The 26,038-nt window shown below is 35.1% G+C and overlaps 3 protein-coding genes across 5 annotated transcripts; all 3 read right to left on the bottom strand.

Moving 5' to 3' along the window:
- Positions 1-221: 221 nt before the first annotated feature.
- On the bottom strand, positions 222-17,138 carry LOC144430679 (C-type lectin BML-2-like). 2 transcript variants are annotated; one of them, XM_078118707.1, is made up of 4 exons: positions 16,974-17,137; positions 16,474-16,551; positions 15,629-15,806; positions 222-362 (listed from the first exon to the last, which is right to left on the bottom strand). In XM_078118707.1, exons 1-4 carry the CDS (start codon positions 17,041-17,043, stop codon positions 311-313), a joined length of 378 nt encoding a protein of 125 aa, XP_077974833.1. In that variant the 5' UTR covers positions 17,044-17,137; the 3' UTR covers positions 222-310. The 2 variants fall into 2 exon arrangements, with proteins under 2 accessions (XP_077974833.1, XP_077974832.1); XM_078118706.1 differs by lacking the exon at positions 222-362 and adding an exon at positions 12,673-13,459 and having other exon boundaries at positions 16,974-17,138.
- Positions 3,738-7,853, bottom strand: LOC144430793 (lectin-like). 2 transcript variants are annotated; one of them, XM_078118912.1, is made up of 4 exons: positions 7,599-7,853; positions 6,439-6,516; positions 5,107-5,281; positions 3,738-4,337 (listed from the first exon to the last, which is right to left on the bottom strand). In XM_078118912.1, the coding sequence occupies exons 1-4, from the start codon at positions 7,735-7,737 to the stop codon at positions 4,088-4,090; spliced, it is 642 nt and encodes a 213-aa protein (XP_077975038.1). In that variant the 5' UTR covers positions 7,738-7,853; the 3' UTR covers positions 3,738-4,087. The 2 variants fall into 2 exon arrangements, with proteins under 2 accessions (XP_077975038.1, XP_077975039.1); XM_078118913.1 differs by having other exon boundaries at positions 7,796-7,853.
- Positions 17,139-19,437: 2,299 nt separating the features above from the next.
- On the bottom strand, positions 19,438-23,622 carry LOC120329253 (lectin-like). The gene is made up of 4 exons (XM_078118786.1): positions 23,380-23,622; positions 22,065-22,142; positions 20,766-20,940; positions 19,438-19,989 (listed from the first exon to the last, which is right to left on the bottom strand). Exons 1-4 carry the CDS (start codon positions 23,447-23,449, stop codon positions 19,740-19,742), a joined length of 573 nt encoding a protein of 190 aa, XP_077974912.1. The 5' UTR covers positions 23,450-23,622; the 3' UTR covers positions 19,438-19,739.
- Between the last annotated feature and the right edge of the window lie 2,416 nt (positions 23,623-26,038).

The following is a 26,038-nucleotide window of genomic DNA, read 5'->3' as shown; positions in this document are numbered from 1 at the left end:
TAGGTTCTTGCAAACTAACTTGTGAATATATGTCGATTTTGGAAATTGTCTCCATATTCTGTTGTTGGAAGTAAATTCGCGGACATAGATAGTTAGTTGTGGCCGAAGACTAAAACAATTGATTTCTTTCTCACAGAGAAATCTTAGGGGTTTGGAGCAGTAAAAGTCATGTAACAGCCATGGGCCCTTTGATCGGAAATTTACGCAATCTTCGTTAATATTATTGTTCGGTTGATTTTGGCCCCAAAAAGTATTTTCTGCAGTTGAATTAACACCGGCTTCCCAAACGAACTTGCCTTCTTGTTGAATGTCATCCAATCCAAGTGTTGCCTCCCTCTTTTTTGATCATTGGCATTATTTCACTGTTTAAGAAAATATTGTATTAAGATTATACAATCACAATTCTTTCTTTACAATGAATTAAGGCATCTGAGCAGGAGGTGATTATTTCAACTTGGAAGAATTGCTCAAAATCTAAGATCAGATGCTTTCACCAGCCAAGTAACATGAATTTTGTTGGGAGTGTCGGATGAAATATTAGACTCGATTGAAAAACGTTGTTGAAGCAGTTCTAAATGGTTCCAAGCTAAAAATACTTGGTCACCATTATGAACATATACACCATAGTCCATCCGAAATAGTTTGAGATGCCTAAATAAACTGAAATATGAAACATGCTACTTATGTTTATGACTTGTGGCGTTAACTTGATGTGCACATACATAAATATATATACATATACACCCATTTCACTTATGTATAGCCTACAAGCAGGGGTGTGTCAAACATTTCTGGTGCCCAGGGCGAGTTTCTGATAATGATGCCCCTTATACCCAATATCAAAAATAATTTGGGGTATCAACATGTTGTTATACATGAGAATAAATAAATTGAAGGTCAAGTAATAGTGAAATATTTGATATCCAATCGATTTTAGTAGTAGGCATAGCACTGTGTTTGTGATTTTAGAGTTGCACTTTGTCCATTTATCGAGTTACCGCGGAAATGATACTATGCAACGCTTTGCATTTTGTTGAAGTGTGGTTGTTGAACGATAGTTTCAACGTACAGTGATAGCCTAATTATGAAATCATAGTACCCCACAACAAACGTCGCGTCGCTCATATCACGAAGAATGTGGATGAATATTAATGATATGAATAAATTACTGTTAAAGCATTGGTAGTCACTGAAAACAAACTAATCAAAACAAAAAGTTTATTACCAAATATCTTGCATTTTGTTCAATTCGAGAGGTATCTCTAGATAATTTTTGTTAGGTGCAGCTAACTTCGCTAACAAGATGTGATATAATAAAGTTTTAATTACTGATATTTCTAGCTCCCGACTGCGGGATCATTTCCTATAGTTCAATAGTGAGTAATCAAAATTAACATTATTTTAGCGTTAGTCGTTATAAGATTTACGTCAATAAACCACATTAGGTATAAAAAAACGATCTGCAGGTTTTTCCATATTTTATCAAATGCAACATCAATGCAAAAAATACGCAGAAATCCAACTCGATTTTACATGTGACATGAGAGTAATGATCGAATATATGAACACAAAGGTCGCGCGTTGATGCAGTAATCTGAAAATCTAGTTTTTTAAAACGTTTTCAAATATTATACCAATTGTAAAATGTTGATTACCTAGAATACTATATGATTGCCTTCAATAAAAAGTGAGGCCCTCGGCTTCTGTTGACACGATATGTCGCGCACAATCCAAAACCCCACATAACTCGTAAGTGGCCACTGTTAATGTAATCAATAACCGTTTTGAAAAATTGTGTCGTATTTGTCGTAATCATTTGTTTCAAATTTACTTTCTTGTTTCCTTTTCACTATATCCTTTTCTTGTACGTCCATAGGAATTTTTGTTTTAATTTTCATAGCATGTCCCTGATCTTTAAAAGTCGCTAGATCTCTGGGCACAACTCTACATCAAATTGAAGTAGTCTAAATCTGGGCTATCTCAAACTTTTGGCGATATGTCGTCCGCGAAGAGATTGACTACAATTTACAGAGACCCACAAATTATGACACTTGGCAGTAGTGTCGAAATGTGGCAACGAGGCAGTAACTAAAACATGGCATAACTATATTGGAACTTTTAGATAATGTCATATTTGAATTAACAATACCGTTGTCAAAGTTTATTAATGGTTTATTTGTTCTTTAAATGTTACAAAGTTATTCAAGTACACGGATAGCTCTCGAAGCCTATATGTTACTCTCGCGGAGACCTTGGGCTCCGTATGGACCACTTTAAGAACCTATGATCTGAACAATTTTATGGAAATTCATTAAATATTTACCTGCGCAATAACTTTAGTGTTTGTATAGTGGTGTATGGATCAATCAAACAGACCGGACAAGGCCATGAAGCAACACTGAAATATACTTGGGTTTTGCTGCCATTTTAATAGCTCTTTTAGTGTTCTGTTCTTATAACTCCGTAAATTAACACAATAAAGTTTATCACTGGCAATATATAGTAGCAATATGTTGTAAACTATTTCTTCATGCTGTGTGTACTAGCTCTACACGTTGAACTAAATGAGTCGGTCACATTCTCAATGTTTATCTAAGGGCAAGATGGCATTCAAAATTTTATTCAATTGTTAATAACCCTAATTTATATAGGAATGTCGCGGCTGTTGACATAAAAATAGCGTTACCAATGTCTATTGTACTGTGCTAACGTATAAACCAGGCGTTAATGACTGGTGGGGTCTATGAAATACGCCATTCATCAAAATAATGTATACGTAGCCAGATGAGAGTTTTATAGTATTTATATTCGGGGTACAATTGGTTTCGTGAACTGATTCCCTCGTCTGGAGATAAAAAAAATACGACTTGAACAAAATATCATGACCGGCGGGGGTGCTGTTATAGTCAATTGGTAATCAATCTGTGTTCTATCTGCTTATCCTAACAGCAGAGCGTTTAGAATTTAGATGAACCACGTGAAAAACAGTGATATCAAATAAATATATATATATATATGTATTCTCAAGCGAAGTGAAATAATATTGCTGGACAACTAATACACGGTGACTCATTTGAATCACCACCCCAAACTTTACTGATCATTTACACGTCACAATAACATTGACTGACGTTATCGGAAGAATCTCCGCTTGTCTGTTTTGCATATCAGTGTTAACTCGTTACACGACCAACTAGCACCGTTTAGGTTGAGCACTCGAACTGACCGTGGCCAATTTATATATTTCCTTTGACATTCTAGATTGTGTGATTGTTTATTTTTGGGTTAATTCATTGGAATTGCAGCGTTCCTGAAAGTATTCTTGTAACATTAATCTCAATTGAACGTTTAATTAAATAATTCAACCTAAAGAATTTGCGGGTTTTTGTGTGCCGTGCTAATATTATAGTTCGTCTTGCCAGTTTATTGCAAGGAATAATTCAATTTGATATGTTGTTTAATCTAATTACGAGTTTTTATACTTATATGATTCAACTTAGAAGAAAAAATGCTAAATTCTTGGCAAAGTTAAGATAGTTTAGGTATTTTTATTTTCCACGCATCTGAACGAGAACTAAACAGGCTAATCTTGTAACCAATCTGGGCTGATAACCGATTGATTTGTAACATGATTGAGTCATCTTTCCTCCGCCTGATATAAACGAAAGAATCCTATCACAAGTCACAACATAACAAAAACATGGTTTTCATTTTATTTTATACATTAATTAGTTGCTATAATTCTTTTCTTCAACGGAATCATTACATTACTACATATAAACAGTGCAATGAAGAGAAGCGGGGAAGGGGAAAACAAGTAGATACAAGCACGTACGTAATGACAATCAAAGACTGATTCAATGTGTCAATTACAGAAATATAACTTTATATTCGAATAACGTATGCTGGAAGTAATTCACAAAGAAATAATCAATAGATACTATGCAAAGTCGAGTTAATTACTCATCTCATCAATTTATGAATATATATATGTCGATTGTGGAAATTGCCACCATGTCCATATTCAGTTTTTTGGAAGTAAATACGTGGACATACATATAGTTTTGGTTTATTGAAGACTAAACAATTAATTTCTTCTTTCACAGAAATATTTTAGGTGGTTTGAGCAAGGCATGTCATTTAGCATCCAATCAAATTGTGGACGAAATTGTGCGCAATCTTCGTTTCCGTTATTATCCGGTTGATTAACAAACCAAATGGTATTTTCCTTAGTTGAAGGGACGCCGTCTTTCCAAACAAACTTGCCTTCATTTTGAATGTCATCCAAGCCAATCCAAGTGTCGAATCCCGCTTCTTTAATAAGTGGCATTAATTCACTGTTTAAAACAAATTTTGTTTTGAGAAGATTGAACAGTCTCATTGCGTTCTTTCACCAACCAAACGCGTGCATTTGGTGTACTTTGTATATATTTTCAGGTAGGAGTTAGTAATTTGACTTGAAAGCAATTACGGTCATGAACGTTTAAATTCAAGAATATCTACTTTTTACCAGCCAGGAGTAACAGATTTTTTTAATCGAGCCCTCACACAGAACCAAAGACGTGTCTAGAGGGAGCCATAGAGGCATCCACCACGGGCAGTACGTCTTAGGATTTGTTGCTTAGTTAGATGATTTAAATAATAATAATATAAACATTTCACTCTTACTTGACCTTTAAGTTATTTATTCTCATGTATAACTACATCTATAATTTGTTTATCCTCCGAATTATTTTTAAAATTAGGTATAAGGGACATTATTATCAGAAACTCGCCCCGAGCAGCATATAGGTTTGACACGCCCAAGCTCAGAACCCTAACAGAGAAGAGAAACTGTTGTTAAACAGTTGCAAACAATTCCACTTTCAAATACATATAGCTATTATTACATTTTACACATCGACTACTACGTTCAACAGGAAATCGTTTAATGAAGGTGTCGAAATAAACTAAAATACGACATCCTCTTCCTATAGAATTGACTAATCTACGAAACTAAATGTTTTGCACAAACATATTAAACAATAAATCACTAGTATATAGGCTACGTATATATACAATTATTTTGTACAAAAAACTAATTTGGTAGATATTTTAAACCATTACCTGCGCACTGCAGGATCCCGGATACCAGCGGCAGCGAGGTTGGCACCCCTTGTCTGACATTCGTATTGGGCAGTTTCATACGGCACCGTATCGTGGAACAGTTTATAGGAAAAATTATTGGTTGCCACATACCAAGTATTTTTGTATACTCTTTGTTTTAGATGCTTGACGATGTCTGTTTGAGAATATGTGAGTTACATAGACGAAATGAATATTTTTATATAGCAAAATCAGGTCACACTCCCAAATATTACGACCATTTGCTGAATCATCTTGGCTACTAGCTAGCTCACCGGTTCTCAACCGGGCCATGACCCACTGCTGGACCACAGATACATTGTCAGGTGGGACACAAACTTTTTGAAAATTGCTAGAGGTAATAATAACCTAGGTAAATATGATGGAAGTAGAATAATAATACGGTATATCCTACTGAGTGGTAATTCTAATTGAAAAGTGGAGGTGTTTATTTTTGCGGAAATAATTTTTTATTTCTCATTTTTTGGTAGTTTTCCCTTACATGAGAAAGTTATTGAGCCACAGAAGGTTTGTGCAACGAAAGTGGGCCACGACAGAAAAAAGGTTGAGAACCGCTGAGTTAGCTGATACGTGCGAATGAGAGTGATTTTAAGATGCAATGGTACAAAGTACACATGCACACAATGTGGGTTACAATACTGATGTCACTGTCCTACAGTGGTTGAGGATTTAGGTCTTGAATTTTATATTATTTAGATGAACATTTTAAAACAAAATGCTGCGTAATGCGACTAAATTCCAAATTTTATCAAAATAGACGTAAAGAGCGAGCGAAATAGTTTGTCCTAAGCATTGTTCCTTAACCCAGGAGTCGTAAGTTCCAAGCAAATTGCAAACAAAGCGAAGCAAAGAAGCTGGGAGCGTTTTCTTACTTCAACAATACTTAAATTGTTACTTTACCGGTTCGTTACCTTCTGCTACCAGTATCACAGGCTGAAATAACATATATATTACTTCGCTATATTACAACAGGGAACAGTCTGGGAAATCGGAATATCCGTGGTTGCTTAAATTAGGTTTCACGATCAAAAAAGGAATTTCGACAATGGAAGGTACAATGCTTTCCTCATTTCAGCGAGTTGTTTTTTTCAAAAATAACATCACCATTTTGAAGTTTCATCAATGTTTGAAGATGTTATTATGCTAAACATTGAACAAGAATGTCCTGCTAGTAATTATCGCGGATACGTGGAAGGTAAACATCTTGAATCTATTTTCAAGTATGGATTTGATTCTTGTAAAACTGGAATTAAAATAGCTATTTTTGCGACAGCGTTCTATTTTATATTTTACCATTGCTAGTTGTTCTTTGACAGGAACCTTCGGTTACAAAATGACCGTTCTTCCATTTAGTCACACATAATTCTCCATCTGAATGAATAGAAATACCCATGTTGTTATTGCAAACATAAAGACACCGAAATGGAAAATAAATTTCAACAACGATACCAAAAATTAAAGAATTCTGGGCATAGGTGGGCAGAAATTTATCGGAAATCAATATCTTGAATTCATGTTTGTTGTTTGCAGTATTTCTCCTAATTCTCTTATCTCATTCTAGTTTGTTTTATCTAGATTGTTGAATCCTATCAAATTGAAAAAATATTCAAAACAAAGTGTAACCTAGGAATCGTTTTGTTAAATTGTTATTGTTGAGGAGAATTTTTTTGTTGCGAAAAAAAATTTGTTTCTTCGCAACTAATGGAGCAATCGATTTTCAACAATCAAACTCAAATTTGGAAGAAATCGTTCGGAAACTATTTTTATACTTTATGTTTTCAAATTCCTAATGAAGCCTAATAGACATGAAATTTAATATAAATTTTTATTCATTGGCCAGTTTTATAAGTCGAAATTTTGTAGGAGATTTTATCTCCATTTATGTTGGTTATTCTGTGTGAATAATCAAAATTCCAAATTGTTACATGCAATATGTAACTTCTTCGTGCTAAATTTGATATTGGATCACAAAATGATGGATCGCCATCAATTTCAATACAAGCCATCAATAATTTTCAAATACCAGATAATTTCAGAATCCAACAAATATTTTTTGGAATCGAATATTTGAAAAATATTCTAAAAATATGGCTTCAATACAAAAATTGATAGATTCACCCTGTCCTCGAAAAAAAAAGTTGACGACGATTTGAAATTTTTACTATTCGATTCAAAATGCGCAGTTCTAGTCATCAGTGTCGTAAAAAATGATGTGTGCATTCAACTTATTTATACGAAATGGAATTATAAGGTTGAGATCAATGAAAAGAAATATAAAAACATATTTATCCTTTTGCGATAGGGACACTAAGAGAGGCTTGTGGTCTGGAATTATTTTCCCGTGAATAGTGTTCATTAGAGTTGAGAAATGCCTCAAAGATACCAAGAGTATAATAATATTCCAGTTGTTATTCCAATTTCATATCCTAAGGCATGTTGCGTATTCTACTCACGTTGCGTTGTTGTCTGAGCGACAGGCAAGAACCAGATGAAAATCAAAAGTATTTTCAAATTGCACTCCATTTGGCAGTTGGTAGCTATGGAATGTTCAACCAATTGTTTAGTAACTCTAAAGATATAATCCACAAGCATGACGCCGATCAAACATGCATATATAGAATAGACTGTAGAGGCAAACTTTCAAACTTACAGGCACTGTTCATATTGTCACAACACTATTTCTGTAATCTGAACTATCTTCTGCCATTCTTCTTTGTCGTCATTGTAGGTAAAGCAAGTTAGTTACATTATGAATTATTATTTGTTGCTTTATCATGCGTCATATATACAAAGAATGTTGTGACAACATTCGCCTTCGTGTTAAATGTGGGTGTTTGTGTTGTTCCGTTATACTGCGTGAAAAATAAACCATTTATAAACGTTTGCCAAACGCACGTCTTTCTCCGTATGTTATGGCCAGCACGCTAAATTTTCTGTACTCCCGAAGTATGTGAACCAAGACGGCGGGCACCGGAACGTAGTATGTGTACCAGATTAAAGTTAGGCCATAATTTCAGGTACTAATACTACGGGAATCACTTGGCTAATCCCCGACCTCGGAATAGAACTAAAATAAGGAAAAATAGAATAAAATTATGGCCTAACCCTAACCCGGAAACATACTACGCTCCGGTGTCCGCCCTATTATTCAGATACTTCGGGAACGCAGAATTTTCTTGTCGGTCCATTTGCTACCCAGATGATCGCTGAGCAGTAAATATCATCAACACCACCCTTTGAGTCCCGGGAAGTGAATATTATCGGTCGACCTTGACCTATGGTCATATGAGGATCCAAGACTGCTAATTGCATGTTCCTAAATTGTTAATTACACAGTCTTTAGGCCCCAAACACGTCAGCATTTTAATATTTTTTTCAGAGCTGAAACTTCGAGGCTTGTTTACATGTTTGCACCAGGGCGCACATTTTTGGCAATTATTACTTATGCCCAAAATAAGTTTGATCCAGTAATTATTGGTCATTGCTTCGTTTGAACCAGAGACCACATGATAAAAAGAAAGAGGATTGTCTGGGACAAAGTTTATCAGTATTGAGTAGACCGTCATGATAGATAGAAGTCGCAAGTTTTTCACGGTTTATCTGCTCCATCAGCATTTGGATTCTGGCAGGATCCTTCCGACATCAGACGACCGTTCCTTCTCCACCTGAAATTGATGTAATTGCAATACATTTTCGAGACAAGGAAAGAGTTGTATAACATCATGGCGTGAATTAATGAATCACGAAATGATTTGTACATGTGCTAAAACTTCATAAACTGTTGCCATCAGTCGCAATAAACAAGGAACTTTCTTTGTTTTACTGTGCAATCATCACGGACGCTTATAGTGGAGTTTTTTTAGACGTTTAGAAACGAAACGTGTCAAGCAGAATGCTAAATTTTTTAATTTACACATATAATAAAAATAAGCTGGCGGCTCATGGCCTTTAAAGGCCCTAACCAGACCAGAGGTGGGCAGCCCACGGCATGCGTGCTAAACTTGGCATGCGAGCCCATTTATTCGGCACGCGAGCGAGGCCTCGGAAACTAGATCATCCTCATTCAGATAGAAAGTTTCAAGACTCTGTGAATTATCTAATGAAAATCGGTGTTCATTTATGCATAATCGTTTGTTAACAATCCGTTATTTATTTGAACTGTTTTTGTTCTTTTATGACATGTGGCTACAAACAAATACAGTATGACGTAACAAATGAATGAGCTTTCGATATCGAGAATGGGCGCAGAATTCAGTTGGCTACAATTCAGGGCTGAGCAATTATTTTTGCTTAGCGGCAATTTTTATTGTATTTTATTGCACAATTGATTGAAACAAAACCTAATACAATTGTTATTTTTAATGAGACGTGTGCATGCTCTGCTGAGCCCTAACAAGTCCTTGAATGTCAGACGTAGATATTCTCAGCAAATCAGAACGATGTTCAACTGTGAGAGACGAACCGAAATTTAGATTTGATAAAATTCATTCCTGAGAAGGTTTGCTCACACATATATGTGGATCCGAAAAGAAATAGCATCATTTGAGCATGTCTCCTCATGTTGGGAAAACTTTCTCTATTCAGAGAGGAATAAAAATCCAGAATTTCAGATGATTTAAATTTTTCCTGAAGTAAAGTGTCACACTGCAAATCAATAAGCTCGAGTTGTGCATCAGATGGTATGTTGTCCACTTTACTGGTGGAAGGAGAATGGACCATACTCATTTTATTCTCAATTGATTAGAAATCTTCAAATTGTCTCAAAAATTCAGCATGCAGTGCATCCAGCATTGTAGAGTAATTTTTGAAAATTATTTGCAGATGTGGTAGCTGTGTTAAGTGTGGCAAAATGAGCGCGATTATTGTTCTGTAATTGGCGTGAAAGAAACTGCAATTTCATTATGAACGATTTTACCCAGCTGTGCATATCATGCACAAACAGTTTTTTACTTTGGAATTTTGCAATTCATCTCATTTATTAATAGAGCAGTGTCATCAACAACAAAAGCAAAAGTCCCAAACTCGCTTCAGTATTTTGTCTAAACTGAGCCATCTCACAGTTCAATGATATCCTATGTCAGTATGCTCATTTTCTTGCTCTTCCAACAGGGAAATAAACTGTCTGTTATTTAGTGCTCAAGATCTGATGAAGTTAACTAGTTTTGTATCAACATCAGTGACATGGCTTATTTTTAGCACTGACTTGCACAATACCTGTTGGTGTATGATACAATGTAAAAAACACTAACTTCTGCTTTAGGTCAATTTCATCAACTTTATCTTTCATACGCTTAACAATCCCACATTTTTCCTGTAAGATTTGGGCACCCATCTGTCGTCACTCTCGCCAATTTTTCCCATCCAAGGCCCAACTTATCTATGGATGCATCTACCTTGCTAAAAATACCTGCACCTGTTGTTGTTCCTTTCATTGGCCTTATTGCAGCCAATTCTTCAGTAATTTTCAGTCAGTAATTTTCTTGAGTAAATCTCAAGTAATGCCACGAACGAAAATAAGCAACAAAAGTGAAGAAGTCAAATTGTTTGACATAATGAAGCAACTGATCTCTCAAATCTCCAGCGATACACTGAACCCTTCTGGTGACAGTTCTTCTCGATACCGTAACTTGTTTAAATGCATCTGTTTTATCAGCACAAACAATTGCTGCAGTCTCTACTAAACATTCTTTGATGAACTCCCCTTCAGAAAATGGTTTGCTGTCTCGAGCGATATTGTGAGCTATCACGAAACTGGCCATGGCAGCTGCTGCATTATTAGACGCATGGATAAATACTTGGCTGTCCAACTTTTGCTGAATACCCTGCACTCTGTGTCAACTTTTCTTTTCTTGTTATCGCCTGACATTCTGCAACTTTGTATAGACCAGCACAGGTTTAAAATTGACGCTACAGTTCTAGTTACATTAATAAAAGGATACACAAAGAATAAAATAGCTGGGCGCAATTCAACACTTAGCTACATACCACTACTGCTGCAATATTTAAAACACTGAGTAGCGCAGAGCTGACTAGCCTAACTGTATCCCTCTAAAATAATAGAGTTCGTATGTGTCACCACTTTTCTTTATTTCTGCTTGAGTTATGAAGTTGTACAGTTCATGTTGGTTAGTTACTTGCTAACTTACTGTTATAAATTGATTTCGAACGAAATTCAAGCGATTAGGCAAGGGAATACAAGAGAGAATCAATCTAACTATTGCGTGATTGGGATGCCATTCCCGAAAACTCTTCGTGTCTTGAAAACTTTGTCGTTGAATATAGCCGATTTTGACACGCGAGTCAAGAAAGGTTGCCCACCCCGCCCTAAGCACTTAATACTTTGGTGCTCCATATATATAAATAATAGCAATAGGAATGTAACTTGTGTTTCGTGTTATCATCTGAAATTGAATAAGTTAGTTTCAGTATAGATAACGGTGACCGTACATTTGAACCCACGAACATTTGAACCCATGTGTATATTCGCGGGTTCAATCTATATGCGGGTGCTAAACCCATGGGTTAGGGTTAGTATGGGTTCAAATATCCGTAAAACAACAAAAAATTTCCATAGGTGCAATAGTATGCCGGTGCAATCGTCGTGGGTTCAAATGTAATGGAACCATAAATAATAGCAATAGGAATGTAACTTGTGTTTCGTCTTATCATCTGGAATTGAATAAGTTAGTTTCAGTATTGATAACTGATTGAAGGCCAAATTATGATAGAATTACATCCTATTTTTTAAAAATAGTTCTCATACCTACAAACATTTATAAAAGGTAAGATGATACTTGAGGGAGAAAATAAGCAAATTTATTTCAACCAGATCAATATTGATTTCTGAAACGTCTGATCAATCATTTCATTAAACACCGAGGCATTAATGAAAACTCGGCAAAAAAATTTCTGGTGTTGCTTATTCCTCGGTACGAAATCGAATATTAACATAATGTGGTTACGGTGAAATGCCATTTGACCGTTACACGACTGACGATTTTTAATAGTAATACTTTTAAAAATCGTCAGTAATGAAATATTTGAATGACATTTCATCGTAACTCCAATACTATTAAAAAGCGTCTCATACCTACAATTATTTATAGAGGGCTAAGATGACACTTGAGAACGAAAATAAATACAAGTTGGTATTCTGCGAAACAATTTTTGTTGACTCGAGAGAGCTTGTAATCTAGCTATACTGTTAATGACCAGAGATTGCTCATCTCGGAATTACTCTGAGAGGTCTAAAAACTAAGATCTGTTATGTAACTAGGTCTAAGTACATTAAACAACTCGGTCCTTGGTACAGTTGCAATCGGTGTAAAGGCCATTAACAACCTCATCATTACCATCCTCGTCCACAAATCTGAACGAGTTGAACAGGCTGATTCTGTAACCAATCTGGGCTAACAACCGATTGATATGTAACATGATTGAGTCATTTGTCTGATATAAACAAAAGAATCCTATCACAAGTCACAACATAACAAAAAAGACGGAAAAGTTGAGTATGGTTTTCATTTTATTCTATACGTTAATTAGATGCTATAATTCACATAACCTCATATAAACAGTGCAACGAATAGAAGCGGGGAAGATTAAAAACAAGTAGATACAAGCACATACGTAGGCTAATCACCCTCAAAGACAAAATCAATGTATCATGGAAATATACCTTTATATTTCGAATAACGTCATGTTGAAAGTGATTCACAAAAAATGACGATTACATATTATTAGTCTATTCTTCATGAGATAGTTAATTACTCATCACAGCACACATAAACAGAACCAAAACGGTTCGATACTGCGTTTCCAAATATAACCACACCTTTGTCGAGTTCGAAATTATGTCGGGATGAAAAATGCACCGTGATGCTTATGTATTAGTCGTGACATTTTGAAGAATTGGTTTCTCACTTATATGAGTAGTTATTACACCTTGCTAGACTTTTGCAAACTAACTTGTGAATATATGTCGATTGTGAAAATTGCCGCCATATTTTGTTGTTGGAAGTAAATTTGTGGACATGAATAGACAGTTGTTGAAGACTAAGACAATTAATATTTCTTTTCGCAGAGAAACTTTATGTGTTTAGAGCAAGGAACGTCATTTATATACCACGGGGCGTATGGTAGTAACTCTCCGCAATCTTCGTTCCCAGAGCCGGAAGGTTGATTTTTGTTTCAAACGGTATTTTCCCTAGTTGAATTGACGCCGTCTTTCCAAACGAACTTGCCTTCTTGTTGAATATCATCCAAACCAATCCAAATGCCGGCTGTCGCTTTTTTGATCATTGGCATTATTTCACTGTTTGAGAAAATATTGTATGAAGATTATACAATCGCAATTTTTTCTTTACTAATGAATTAAGACATCTAAGCAGGAGGTAATTAAGTCAACTTGGAAGAATTGCTCAAAATCTAAGATCAGATGCTTTTACCAGCCGAGTAACATGGATTTTGTTGGGAGTGTCGGACAAAAATATTAGACTCAATTGAAAACGTTGTTGAAGAAGTTTTGAATGATTCCAATCTAAAGATACTCGGTCACCATTATAAACATATATATACACCATAGTCCACCCGAAACAGTTTGAGATGCCTAAATAAACTGAAATATGAAACATGCTACTTATGTTAATGACTTGTGGCGTTAACTTGATGTGCACATACATAAATATACATATACACCCATTTCACTTAGGTATAGCCTACAAGCAGGGGTGTGTCAAACATTTCTGGTGCCCAGGGCGAGTTTTTGATAATGGTGCCCCTTATACCCAATATCAAAAATAATTTGGGGTTTCAACATGTTTTTATACATGAGAATAAATAAATTGAAGGTCAAGTAATAGTGAAATATTTGATATCCAATCGATTTTAGTAGTAGGCATAGCACTGTGTTTGTGATTTTAGAGTTGCACTTTGTCCATTTATCGAGTTACCGCGGGAATAGTACAATGCAACACTTTGCATTTTGTTGAAGTGTGGTTGTTGAACGATAGTTTCAACGTACAGTGATAGCCTAATTGTGAAATCATAGTACCCCACAACAAACGTCGCGTCGCTCATATCACGAAGAATGTGTGATGAATATGAATGATATGAATAAATTACTGTTGAGGCATTGGTAGTCACTGAAAACAAACTAATCAAAACAAAAAGTTTATTACAAACTATCTTGCATTTTGTTCAATTCGAGAGGTATCTCTAGATAATTTTTGTTAGGTGCAGCTAACTTCGCTAACAAGATGTGATATAATAAAGTTTTAATTACTGATATTTCTAGCTCCCGTCTGCGGGATCATTTCCTATAGTTCAATAGTGAGTAATCAACACTATTTTAGCGTTAGTCGTTATAACATTTACGTCAATAAACCGTTAAGTATAAGGAAACGATCTGCAGGTTTTTCCATATTTTATCAAATGCAACATCAATGCAAAAAATTCCCAGTAATCTAACTCGATTTTACATGTGACATAATGTTCCATTACATTTGAACCCACGTACATTTGAACCCACGACGATTGCATCTGCATACTATTGCACCTACAGAAAATTTTTTTGTTTTACGGATATTTGAACCCATACTAACCTAACGCATGGGTTTTAGCACCCGCATATAGATTGAACCCGCGGATATACACATGGGTTCAAATGTACTTGGGTTCAAATGTACGGTCACCGTGACATAAGAGTAATGATCAAATATATGAACACAAAGGTCGCTCGTTGATGCAGAAATCTGAAAATCTAGTTTTCTAAAAAGTTTTTAAATATTATACCAATTGTAAAATGTTGATTACCTAGAATACTATATGATTGCCTTCAATAAAAAGTGAGGCCCTCGGCTTCTGTTGCCACGATATGTCCGCACAATCAAAAACCCCACATAACTCGTAGGTGGCCACTGTTAATGTAATCAATAACCGTTTGGAAAAATTTACATGTCGGATTTGTCGTAATCATTTGTTTCAAACTTACTTTCCTGTTTCTTTTTCACTATACCCTTTTACGTCCATACCAATTTTTGTTTCAATTTTCATAGCATGTCCCTGATCTTTAATAGTCGCTGGATCTCTGGGCTCAACTACACCAAATTGAAGTAGTCTAAACCTGGGCTATCTCTTAAACTTTTGGCGATATGTCGTCCGCGAAGAGATTGACTACAATTTACAGAGACCCACACATTATGACACTTGACAGTAGTGTCGAATGTGGCAACAAGGCTGTAACTGAAACATGGCATTATCTATATATATTAGAACTTATAGAAAATGTCAAATTTAAATTAACACTACCATTGTCAAAATTTATTAATGCCTTCATTGGTTCTTTGAAAAGTTACAAAGTTTTTCAAGTTCACGGATAGCCCCGAAGCCTATATGTTACTCTCGCGGAGACCCTGGGCACCGTATAGAGCACTTTGAGAACCTATGGTCAGAACAATTTTATGGCAGTTCATTAAATATTTACCTGCGCACTGTAGGACTCCGGATTCCAGCCGAAGCGAGACTTGCACCATGTTTCTCGCACTCTAATTGGGCTGTTCTGTAATTCTCTCTCTCATGGAACACCTTATATGAGAAGCCATTGCTTGCTGGGTACCAAGTTGTTTTTTTGTATACATTTTGTCTTAGTTGATTGATGATATCTGGTGATAACGATACAAGTATTTTAGTCATTGAGCTACGAAAGGCGCTCAAAATTCAGTTTTTCAGCCAGATTTTTGTGCGCACCAGAAGTGTGTGTACCAATATGGAGGTAACTGATTTTGTTCGCCTACTTTACATCAAGTTACGCAAACTGTAAAGGAACTGAAACGTCTGGGCAGGGGGTTTATTCACTTGGCTAACACAGACAGTCCCGAACTCATAATAGAACTAAAATAAGGAAAATCAGAATAAAATTATCCCATGACCCTAATCTGGTACACACACTACGGGAGCACCGATCTTTGAGCATTGCTGTTTGATTTTAGTGGTTTAAATGTATATCACAGTTAATTTACGTATATACGCTGAATTATACATTGTTCATTTTCTGCCCTAATCATTTGTGTTGAAAAATACACGAGAGCACAACCTGTTGGCACAAAGCATACTACAACTGCTAATCATGTGGGCAAGTTAGATATTTGACAGACGTGATAGTTATCGAGCAATATTGTAAAATCAGACAGATTCTTTAGTTTAATTAACATAATATAATTTAGGGCCGCCAGCTAGTAGCTAGCTATCTTTTAAAGAGAAACGAACGATAGATGAGGATGACTTTGTCGATAAACAAGTTAACAATATTATAATATTTTCATATATTACCATCCGCATTTGGATTCTGGCAGGATCCTTCTGATATCAGACGACCGTTCCTCAACTTCCTCACACACGGTTCTCCACCTAAATATATATAAATTGCTGTATTTACAATACTTTTCCAAGGCAAGGAAACAGTTGTAAAGCATGATGACGCAAATTAATGAATAAATCTAAAACTGCTTAAACTGTTTCCTTCATTCTCAATAAGCAATTACGGAAACCGTAGAGCAGTGGTCCTTTAACTTTTCAAGCCGCGCCCATTGCCTGAGATACACTTTCAAAGAGTATTCTCTGTTTCACTGTGCGTACAGGAACACTTATAGTCCGGTTTAAACGTTTTAAAAGCGAAACATGTCAAGAAGAAGGCTACAATATTTATACGCATATGTACTTAAAGGAGAATATTCTATCATTTTTACAAACTTTCAATAGCGTAAACTTTTATCAGTAGAAACTTTACTGAATGTCAATCATGGAAACAACTCAAAATCAATTTTACTCACCTTTTGGTAACTCAGGAGCAAGAGAAAGTAACCAGATGAAAAGAAGACCTGTTTTAATATTGCACTCCATTCCCTGTTCCTGATTGTGTAATGTGCAGTTGAAAGTGTGATTAATGTTTAAGCTGTAAACTAAACTGGTTTATAAATTGTGAAATGAAAACCAAGTTACTAAATTCTTGAAATTGGTATGTTTATTAAATCATTCTACATCTATAACCATTTGAAAAATATCATTTGGCAAAAATATCTGCCTACGAATTACAATTCAAATTGTAATACTCTTTCAGCTGTTTGGTTTTCTATCCTCTTTAGCGACTTTTAAACAGATTGCTGGTTGCGACTGCTTTCTGCATTTAACGACTATTATGTAATGTGAATTATAATTAGCGTAACAATAACACGGACAGCCGAAAATAAAATGAGTCGATATTTACAAGCGCATGTAATATATCCGAATATCAAAAATCTGAGCGCCTGGATAATAATTTGCATTCAGCGTTCACTTTAACTTTGTCCCTTTTATTCACCTTTAGCAAAATAATCAAGGAAGTAAATGTATAAGTGAATATTCGCTATACATTTATTATTTCATTTTCAAACTGCGATCATCTTTGGACGCGTTTAACTATGACGACAGGTGTTTCACTCTGTTAGGTATTGAATTTTAGTCACAAATGACTCGTTTGCATCACAGTTGATAGTTTCTATAACTTACGTAGCAATGGTTGTAGTTTGCGGATGATCGTGAACATAACCACATAAAAAAATCGACTCCATTATAGTTAGCATATATTTATATATGAAATCTCTAAAGACCTATCAGTCTGGTTTTGTTGATTCGTTACGGAATATGCCACAAGATTCCTAGTGTTCAGTGAAATGTTATCACATTTTGAAAACCATTTTACAATTATCTTCATGTAAACCTACAAATTTCGTTGACCAAAAGTTTTTTTTGATTTTCAGCAAAATTTGGGGTTAAAGAATTAGGCATGAAAAGTACAGAAAAAAACGTACGAAAACTTTATAATAACAATTTTTAGATTTTACTTTTAAATTCACGCTAAACTTCAATATTCCATCCACAAATTAACTGCATATAGACCTACATTACTTAACGATTAAATGTGAACAGTTGACTTCGAGATTCGTTTACTGGTTCTAATACGACAGTAAACGAAGATCGAATGTAATGAATAATATTATTGGGAAATCTGTGCGCAATTGCGATGATGGGTCGACCACGAAACGAATTTTTAGTCATGATTTGTATTTAGTCTTTAGTTGGTGCATGGAACAATCAATTAGACCGGACAAGGCCAAGAAGCAACACTGAAATATACTAGGGTTTTGCTATTATTTTAAAGGCCTTTTCAGTAATTCTTATAACACAATAAAGTTTATCACTGGCACAGTGGCAATATATAGTAGCAATGTGTTGTAAACTATTTCTCCTTGTGTGTACTATCTAAACGTTGAACTCATTCTCAATGTTTATCTAAGGGCAAGATGGCATTCAAAATTTTATTCAATTGTCTTGAACAAAATACCATGACCGGCGGGGGTGCTGTTATTGTCAATTGGTAATCAATCTGTGTTCTATCTTCTTATCCTAACAGCAGAGCGTTTAGAATTTAGATGAACCACGTGAAAAACAGTGATATCAAATAAATATATATGTATTCTCAAGCGAAGTGAAATAATATTGCTGGACAACTAATACCCGGTGGTGACTCATTTGAATCACCACCCCAAACTGTACCAATCATTTACACGTTGACTCACGTTATCGGAACACACGTGACTGACGTTATCGAAAGAATCTTCGCTTGTCTGTTTTGCATATCAGTGTTAACTCGTTACACGACCAACTAGCACCGTTTAGGTTGAGCACTCGAACTGACCGTGGCCAATTTATATATTTCCTTTTAAATTCTAGATTGTGTGATTGTTTATTTTTGGATTAATTCATTGGAATTGCAGCGTTCCTAAAAGTATTCTCGTAACATTAATCTCAATTGAACGTTTAATTAAATAATTCAACCTAAAGAATTTGCGGGTTTTTGTGTGTCGTGCTAATATTATAGTTCGTCTTGCCAGTTTATTGCAAGGAATAATTCAATTTAATATGTTGTTTAATCTAATTACGAGTTTTTATACCTATATGGTTCAGCTTAGAAGAAAAAATGCTAAATTCTTGGCAAAGTTAAGATAGTTTAGGTATTTTTATTATCCACGCATCTTAACGAGAACTAAACAGGCTAATCTTGTAACCAATCTGGGCTGATAACCGATTGATTTGTAACATGATTGAGTCATCTTTCTTCCGCCTGTTATAAACAAAAGAATCCTATCACAAGTCACAACATAACAAAAACATGGTTTTCATTTTATTTTATACATTAATTAGTTGCTATAATTCTTTTCTTTAACGGAATCATTACATTACTACATATAAACAGTGCAGAGAAGAGAAGCGGGGAAGGGGAAAACAAGTAGATACAAGCACGTACGTAATGACAATCAAAGACTGATGATTCAATGTGTCAATTACAGAAATATAACTTTATATTTCGAATAACGTCATGTTGGAAGTAATTCACAAAGAAATAATCAATAGATACTATGCAAAGTCGAGTTAATTACTCATCACATCAATTTATGAATATATGTCGATTGTGGAAATTGCCACCATGTCCATATTCAGTTTTTTGGAAGTAAATACGTGGACATACATATAGTTTTGGTTTATTGAAGACTAAACAATTAATTTCTTCTTTCGCAGAAATATTTTAGGTGGTTTGAGCAAGGTAAGTCATTTAGCATCCAATCATATTGTGGATGAAAATGTGCGCAATCTTCGTTTCCGTAATTATCCGGTTGATTAATAAACCAAATGGTATTTTCCGTAGTTGAATTGACGCCATCGTTCCAAACAAACTTGCCTTCTCGTTGAATGTCATCTAAGCCAATCCAAGTGTCGAATCCCGCTTCTTTAATAAGTGGCATTAATTCACTGTTTAAAACAAATTTTGTTTCGAGAAGATTGAACAGTCTCATTGCGTTCTTTCACCAACCAAACGCGTGCATTTGGTGTACTTTGTATATATTTCCAGGTAGGAGTTAGTAATTTGACTTGAAAGCAATTACGGTCATGAACGTTTAAATTCAAGAATATCTACTTTTTACCAGCCAGGAGAAACAGATTTTTTTAATCGAGCCCTCACACACAACCAAAGACGTGTCTAGAGGGAGCCATAGAGGCATCCACCACGGGCACTAAGTCTTAGGATTTGTTGCTTAGTTAGATGATTTAAAATTTAAATAATAATAATATAAACATTTCACTCTTACTTGACCTTTAAGTTATTTATTCTCATGTATAACTACATCTATAATTTGTTTATCCTCCGAATTATTTTTAAAATTAGGTATAAGGGACATTATTATCAGAAACTCGCCCCGAGCAGCATATAGGTTTGACACGCCCAAGCTCAGAACCCTAACAGAGAAGAGAAACTGTTGTTAAACAGTTGTAAACAATTCCACTTTTAAATACATATAGCTATTATTACATTTTACACATCGACTACTACGTTCAACAGGAAATCGTTTAATGAAGGTGTCGAAATAAACTAAAATACGACATCCTCTTCCTATAGAATTGACTAATCTACGAAACTAAATGTTTTGCACAAACATATTATACAATAAATCACTAGTATATAGGCTACGTATATATACAATTATTTTGTACAAAAAACTAATTTGGTAGATATTTTAAACCATTACCTGCGCACTGCAGGATCCCGAATACCAGCGGCAGCGAGGTTGGCACCCCTTGTCTGACATTCGTATTGGGCAGTTTCATACGGCACCGTATCGTGGAACAGTTTATAGGAAAAATTATTGGTTGCCACATACCAAGTATTTTTGTATACTCTTTGTTTTAGATGCTTGACGATGTCTGTTTGAGAACATGTGAGTTACATGGTCGAAATGAATATTTTTAAATAGAAAAATCAGGTCACACTCCCAAATATTACGACCATCTGCTGAATCATCTTGGCTACTAGCTAGCTCACCGGTTCTCAACCGGGCCATGACCCACTGCTGGACCACAGATACATTGTCAGGTGGGACACAAACTTTTTGAAAATTGCTAGAGTTAATAATAACCTAGGTAAATATGATGGAAGTAGAATAATAATACGGTATATCCTACTGAGTGGTAATTCTAATCGAAAAGTGGAGGTGTTTATTTTTGAGGAAATAATTTTTTATTTTTCATTTTTTTGGTAGTTTTTCCTTACATGAGAAAGTTATTGAGCCACAGAAGTTTTGTGCAACGAAAGTGGGCCACGACAGAAAAAAGGTTGGGAGCCGCTGAGTTAGCTGATACGTGCGAATGAAAGAGATTTTAAGATGCAATGGTACAAAGAACACATGCACACAATGTTGGTTACAATACTGATGTCACTGTCCTACAGTAGTTGAGGATTTAGGTCTTTAATTTTATATTATTCAGATGAACATTTTAAAACAAAATGCTGCGTAATGCGACTAAATTCCAAATTTTACTAAAATAGACGTAAAGAGCGAGCAAAATGTAAGTTCTAAGCAAATTGCAATCAAAGCGAAGCAAAGATGCTGGGAGCGTTTTCTTACTTCAACCATTCTTAAATTGTTACCTTACCGGTTCGTTACCTTCTTCTACCAGTATCACAGGCTGAAATACCATATTACTTCGCTATACAACAGGGAACAGTCAGGGAAAGCGGAATATCCGTGGTTGCTTAAATTAGGTTTCACGATAAAAATAGGAATTTCGTCAATGGAAGGTACAATGCCTGCATTATTTCAGCGTGTTAGTCTGTTTTTTTTTTCAAAAATAACATCACCATTTGGAAGTTTTATGAATGTTTGAAGTTGTTATTATGCTAAGCACTGAACAAGAATGTCCTGCTAGTAATTATCGCAGATACTTGGAAGGTAAACATCTTGAACCCATTTTTCAAGTATGAATTTGACTCTTGTAAAGCTGGAATTAAAATAGCTTTTTTTGCGACAGAGTTCTATTTTATATTTTACCATTGCTAGTTGGACTTTCACAGGAACCTTCGGTTACAAAATGACCGTTCTTCCATTTAGTAACACATAATTCTCCATCTGAATGAATAGAAATACTCATGTTATTAATGCAAACATAAAGACACCGGAATAGAAAATAAATTTTAACAACGATACCAAAAATTAAAGAATTCTGGGTATAGGTGGGCAGAAATTTATCGGGAATCAATATCTTGAATTCATGTTTGTTGTTTGCAGTATTTCTCCTAATTCTCTTATCTCATTCTAGTTTGTTTTATTTAGATTGTTGAATCCTATCAAATTGGAAAAATATTCAAAACAAAGTGTAACCTAGGAATCGTTTTGTTAAATTGTTATTGATGAGGAGAATTTTTTTGTTGCAAAAAAAAATTTGTTTCTTCGCAACTAATGGAACAATCTATTCCAAACTCAAATTTGGAAGAAATCGTTCGGAAACTATTTTTATACTTTATTTTTTCAAATTCCTAATGAAGCCTAATAGACATGAAATTTAATATAAATTTTTATTCATTGGCCAGTTTTATAAGTCGAAATTTTGTAGGAGATTTTATCTCCATTTATGTTGGTTATTCTGTGTAAATAATCAAAATTCCAAATTGTTACTTGCAATATATAACTTCTTCGTGCTAAATTTGATATTGTATCACAAAATGATGGATCGCCATCAATTTCAATACAAGCCATCAATAATTTTCAAATACCTAATGATTTCAGAATCGAACCAAATATTTTTTGGAATCTAATATTTGAAAAATATTTGATTGTATGTGACTTTTTTTTATCGTGATCGGTCCTTATGAAGTACAAGATACTAAAAACTTAGAATCCATCACTCTCACAGTTCGCTAAGTGTTCACACACATAAAAACCACGTTTTATCAATAACTTACTAGGAAAACAGTCAAATGTCAGAATTGCATTCTAAAAATATGGCTTCAATACAAAAATTGATAGATTCACCCTGTCCTCGAAAAAATAGTTGACGACGATTTGAAATTTTTACTATTCGATTCGAAATGCGCAGTTCCAGTCATCAGTGTCGTAAAAAATGATGTGTGCGTTCAACTTATTTATACGAAATGGAATTATAAGGTTGGGATAAATGAAAATAATTATGAAAACATATTCATCCTTTTACGATAGGGACACTAATAGAAGCTTGTGGACTGGAATTATTTTCCCGTAAATAGTGTTCATTATAGTTGAAAAATGCCTCAAAGATACCAAGAGTATAATATTATTCCAGTTGTTATTTCAATTTCATATCCTGAGGCATGTTGCGTATTCTACTCACGTTGCGTTGTTGGCTGAGCGACAGGCAAGAACCAGTTGAAAATCAAAATTATTTTCAAATTGCACTCCATTTGGCAGTTGGTAGCTATGGAATGTTCAATCAATTATTTAGTAACTCTAAAGATATAATCCACAAGCATGACGCCAATCAAACATGCATATAGAATGGACTATGGAGGCAAACTTTCAAACTTAGAGGCACTGTTCATATTGTCACAACACTATTTCTGTAATCTGAACTATCTTTTGCCATTCTTCTTTGTCTTCATTGCAATTTAGTTACATTATGAATTATTATTTGTTACTTCATCGTGCGTCATATATACATATACACAAAGAATGTTTTGACAACATTCGCCTTCGTGTTGAATGTGGGTGTTTGTGTTGTTCCGTTATACTGCGTGAAAAATAAACCATTTATAAACGTTTGCCAAACGCACGTCTTTCCCCTTATGTTATGGCCACGCTAAATTTTCGGTACTCCCGAGTATGTGAACCAAGACGGCGTACACCGGAACGTAGTATGTGTACCAGTTTTAAAGTTAGGCCATAATTTCAGGTACAAATACTACGGGAATCACTTGGCTAATCCTCGACCTCGTAATAGAACTAAAATAAGGAAAATTGGAATAAAATTATGGCCTAACCCTCACCCGGAAACATACTACGCTCCGGTGTCCGCCATATTATTCAAATACTCCGGGAGTGCAGAATTTTCTTGTCGGATCATTTGCTACCCAGATGATCGCTGAGCAGTAAATATCATCAACACCACCCTTTGAGTCCCGGGAAGTGAATATTATCGGTCGACCTTGACCAATGGTCATAAGAGGATCCAAGGCTGCTAATTACATGTTCCTAAATTGTTAGTTACACAGTCTTTAGGTGCCAAACAGCCCAAATACGTCAGCATTTCAATATTTTTCTTCAGAGCTAAAACTTCGAGGCTTGTTTACATGTTTGAACCAGGGCGCACATTCTTGGCAATTATTACTTATGCCCACAATAAGTTTGATCCAGTAATCATTGGTCATTGCTTCATTTGAACCGTAGATCACGTGATAGATAGAAAGAAGTTGTTCTGAGACAAAGTTCATCAGCATTGAGTAGAACGTCATGATAGATAGAAGTCGAAAGTTTGTCACGGTTTATCTGCTCCATCAGCATTTGGATTCTGGCAGGATCCTTACGATATCAGACGATCGTTCCTTCTCCGCCTGAATATTCATAAATTAATATAATTGCAATACATTTTCGAGACAAGGAAATAGTTGTATAACATCATGGCGTGAATTAATGAATCACGAAATGATTTGTACATGTGCTAAAACTTCATAAACTGTTGCCATCAGTCGCAATAAGCAAGGAACTTTCCTTGTTTCACTGTGCAACCATCGCGAACGCTAATAGGGATTTTTTTTTAGACGTTTAGAAACGAAACGTGTCAAACAGAATGCTAAATTTTTTAATTTACACATATATATAATAAAAATTAGCTGGCTTATGGCTTTTGATGGCCCTAACCAGACAAGAGGTGGGCAATCCCTGGCATGCGTGCTAAACGTGGCATGCGAGTCCATTTATTCGGCACGCGAGCGAGGCCTCGGAAATTAGATCATCCTCATTCAGATAGGAGGTTTCAAGACTCTGAATTATCTAATGAAAATCGGTGTTCCTTTATTCATAATCGTTTGTTAACAATCCGTTATTTATTTGAACTGTTTTTGTTTATTTATGACATGTGGCTACAAACAAATATAGTATGACGTAACAAATGAATGAGCTCTCGAGAAATTTTATCGAGAAGGGCGCAGAATTCATTTGGCTACAATTCAGGGCTGAGCAATTATTTTTGCTTAGGGACCACATTGCGCTTTTTATTGTATTTTATTACACAATTGATTGAAACAAAACCTAATACAATTGTTATTTTTAAGAGACGTGTGTATGCTCTGTTGCGCCTTAACAAGTCCTTGAATGTCAGGTTCAATGGCAAACGTAGATATTCTCAGAAAATCAGAACGATGTTCAACTGTGAGAGACGACCGAAATTTCGATTTGATAAAATTCATTACTGAGAAGGTTTGCTCACACCTATATGTGAATCCGAAAAGAACTAGCATCTTTTGAGCATGTCTCCTCATGTTGGGAAAACTTTATTTATTCAGAGAGGAATCAAAATCCAGAATTTCAGATGATTTAAATTTTGAGTAAAGTGTCACACTGCAAATCAATAAGCTCGAGTTCAGATGATATGTTGTCCACGTTACTGGTGAAAGAAGAAGAGACCATACTCATTTTTTTCTCAATTAATTAGAAATCTTCAAATCGTCTCAAAAATTCAGCATGCAGTACATCCAGCATTGTAGAGTACTTTTGAAAATTATGTGCAGATGTGGTAGCTGTGTTAAGTGTGGGAAAATGAGCGCGATTATTGTTCTGTAATGGACGTGAAAGAAACTGCAATTTCGTTATGAACGATTTTACCAAACTGTGCATATCATGCACAAACAGTTTTTTACTTTGGAGTTTGCAATTCATCTCATTTAATAGAGCAGTGACATCAACAACAAAAGCAAAATCAGATAATCATTTCTTATCTGAAAGCTGCGGAATATCCTTGTTCTTTGTTTGACAGAATACTCGAATCTCCTGCTGCA

Source organism: Styela clava, chromosome 12 (genome assembly GCF_964204865.1).
Source record: "Styela clava chromosome 12, kaStyClav1.hap1.2, whole genome shotgun sequence".
NCBI classification, from domain to species: Eukaryota; Metazoa; Chordata; class Ascidiacea; order Stolidobranchia; family Styelidae; genus Styela; species Styela clava.
The sequence above is the reverse complement of the archived record's forward strand: the minus strand, read 5'-3'. Positions and strand labels throughout refer to the sequence as shown.